General features: G+C 44.3%; 1 protein-coding gene across 2 annotated transcripts in view; it reads left to right on the top strand.

Annotated features, from left to right (window-relative positions):
* LOC119593990 overlaps positions 1 to 923 on the top strand; it is a 4,029-nt gene extending 3,106 nt beyond the window's left edge. The window contains exon 2 of one of the 2 annotated variants that reach the window (XM_037943014.1): positions 43 to 923. In XM_037943014.1, the coding sequence (XP_037798942.1) occupies positions 115 to 567 (453 nt within the window). In that variant the 5' untranslated portion in view covers positions 43 to 114 and the 3' untranslated portion in view covers positions 568 to 923. The remainder of the gene's footprint in view (positions 1 to 42) is intronic. The other variant, XM_037943013.1, reaches the window with a different exon arrangement.
* The last annotated feature ends 420 nt before the right edge of the window (positions 924 to 1,343 follow it).

Here is a 1,343-nt window from a genome sequence, read left to right as displayed (position 1 = left end):
TATGTACATTGGCATGACTGTTATTCTCCTATTTCGCGGCAGACTAGGTCGAAATCCACGGCTCGTCTTGCAAGTGAGAAAGGATTCCATTCAACGTAAACTGCGACATCGAAAATGGAATACGGGAACATGGAGAACAATGAGACGACGGAAAGCGGGGGGCAAGATGGCAGGAGGATTCCGGTGGCGCCAGAAGGTAGCGCTTTCATGTCGGGAGCGTCTTCAGCGCCTGTGACAGCGAGGGCGCCGAGGAGGAGAGCGAGGTCCCAAGCGCCTGCAGCAGCACCAGGGCATTTCGCAGCAGGAGCTGTCCCAATGCAGATGCAAACTCCGAGCACGAATTCGCCGCCATTTGGATTCACGGAAGTAGCGAGTAACGTGGCGGCGACCCCGCAGATTCTCGCGTACCAGTACCTCGTTCGAGAGACCCAAAACCTGCGCGCAGAGAACGCTTCCCTGCAACAGAAACTGGACGTCTTTCAACACCTTTTGCAAAACAGGGAGCGGCTCGTGTCTGTCCTTAGAACACTCGGCATGGACGCCCATATCGCAGACCCATCGAGCTGAGTAATTTCTCTTCTTTTCAGCCACTCCCGCAAAGAATAAAGGCATTCCTGAAGGGCCATGGCGTGCAAAACGTATGGCACAGGTTTCCATGTGTTAGGGTTCACCTCATGTCCTATTAATCAATCAGTTATAACGTCCTGTAGGAGAAATTCAGCGAGCAGCTACGAATATTCATCGAATCATGTTGATTTCTCTTCATCCACGTCTCCATGAAGGCCCTTTCCTGGCGAATAGAGCAATGGAGAAAAAAACCGTATCAGTACATAAGAAAAAAAAATTATACTGAAAGAAGGAGAAAATGTTATCTATCAAATTATCGCTCTTACATTTATCAAATATTGATTCAGTAGTTTTCGGAAAAGAAGGACATTCAGTATTTTTTTTCGGAAAAGGAGAATTAACTTTACTGCAGCAGATTCATTTCCAAAGAAAATCGAACTCCTTCGTCATAAAGAATGATTGTTCAACGGAAGTTCAACCTACTGATAAGTAGCAAAACCAGAATCCTTGACGGAAAACGTTTCATAACTTTCAGGAAAACAAATTACAAATGGAAATTCCAATAGCAATGTTAAAAAAAGAATGCATAAGTTCCCTTTGTGTCAATGAAGGAGTGAAGTAGCAAAGAAATACTTATTTTTAGCATGGGGTTGCTAAACTATGTGAAAAGGAAAGGAGAAGCTCTAGTCTTTTTTCGTTTAGCAGGGTTTACATACATATTTTATTATTGTTTATTAAATATGTGAATATTGACACCGTACACACACGCGCGCACA

This window comes from Penaeus monodon, chromosome 33, assembly GCF_015228065.2.
Source record: "Penaeus monodon isolate SGIC_2016 chromosome 33, NSTDA_Pmon_1, whole genome shotgun sequence".
NCBI lineage: Eukaryota > Metazoa > Arthropoda > Malacostraca > Decapoda > Penaeidae > Penaeus > Penaeus monodon.
Note: the sequence above shows the minus strand (reverse complement) of the source record. Positions and strands in the feature narration are given on the sequence as shown.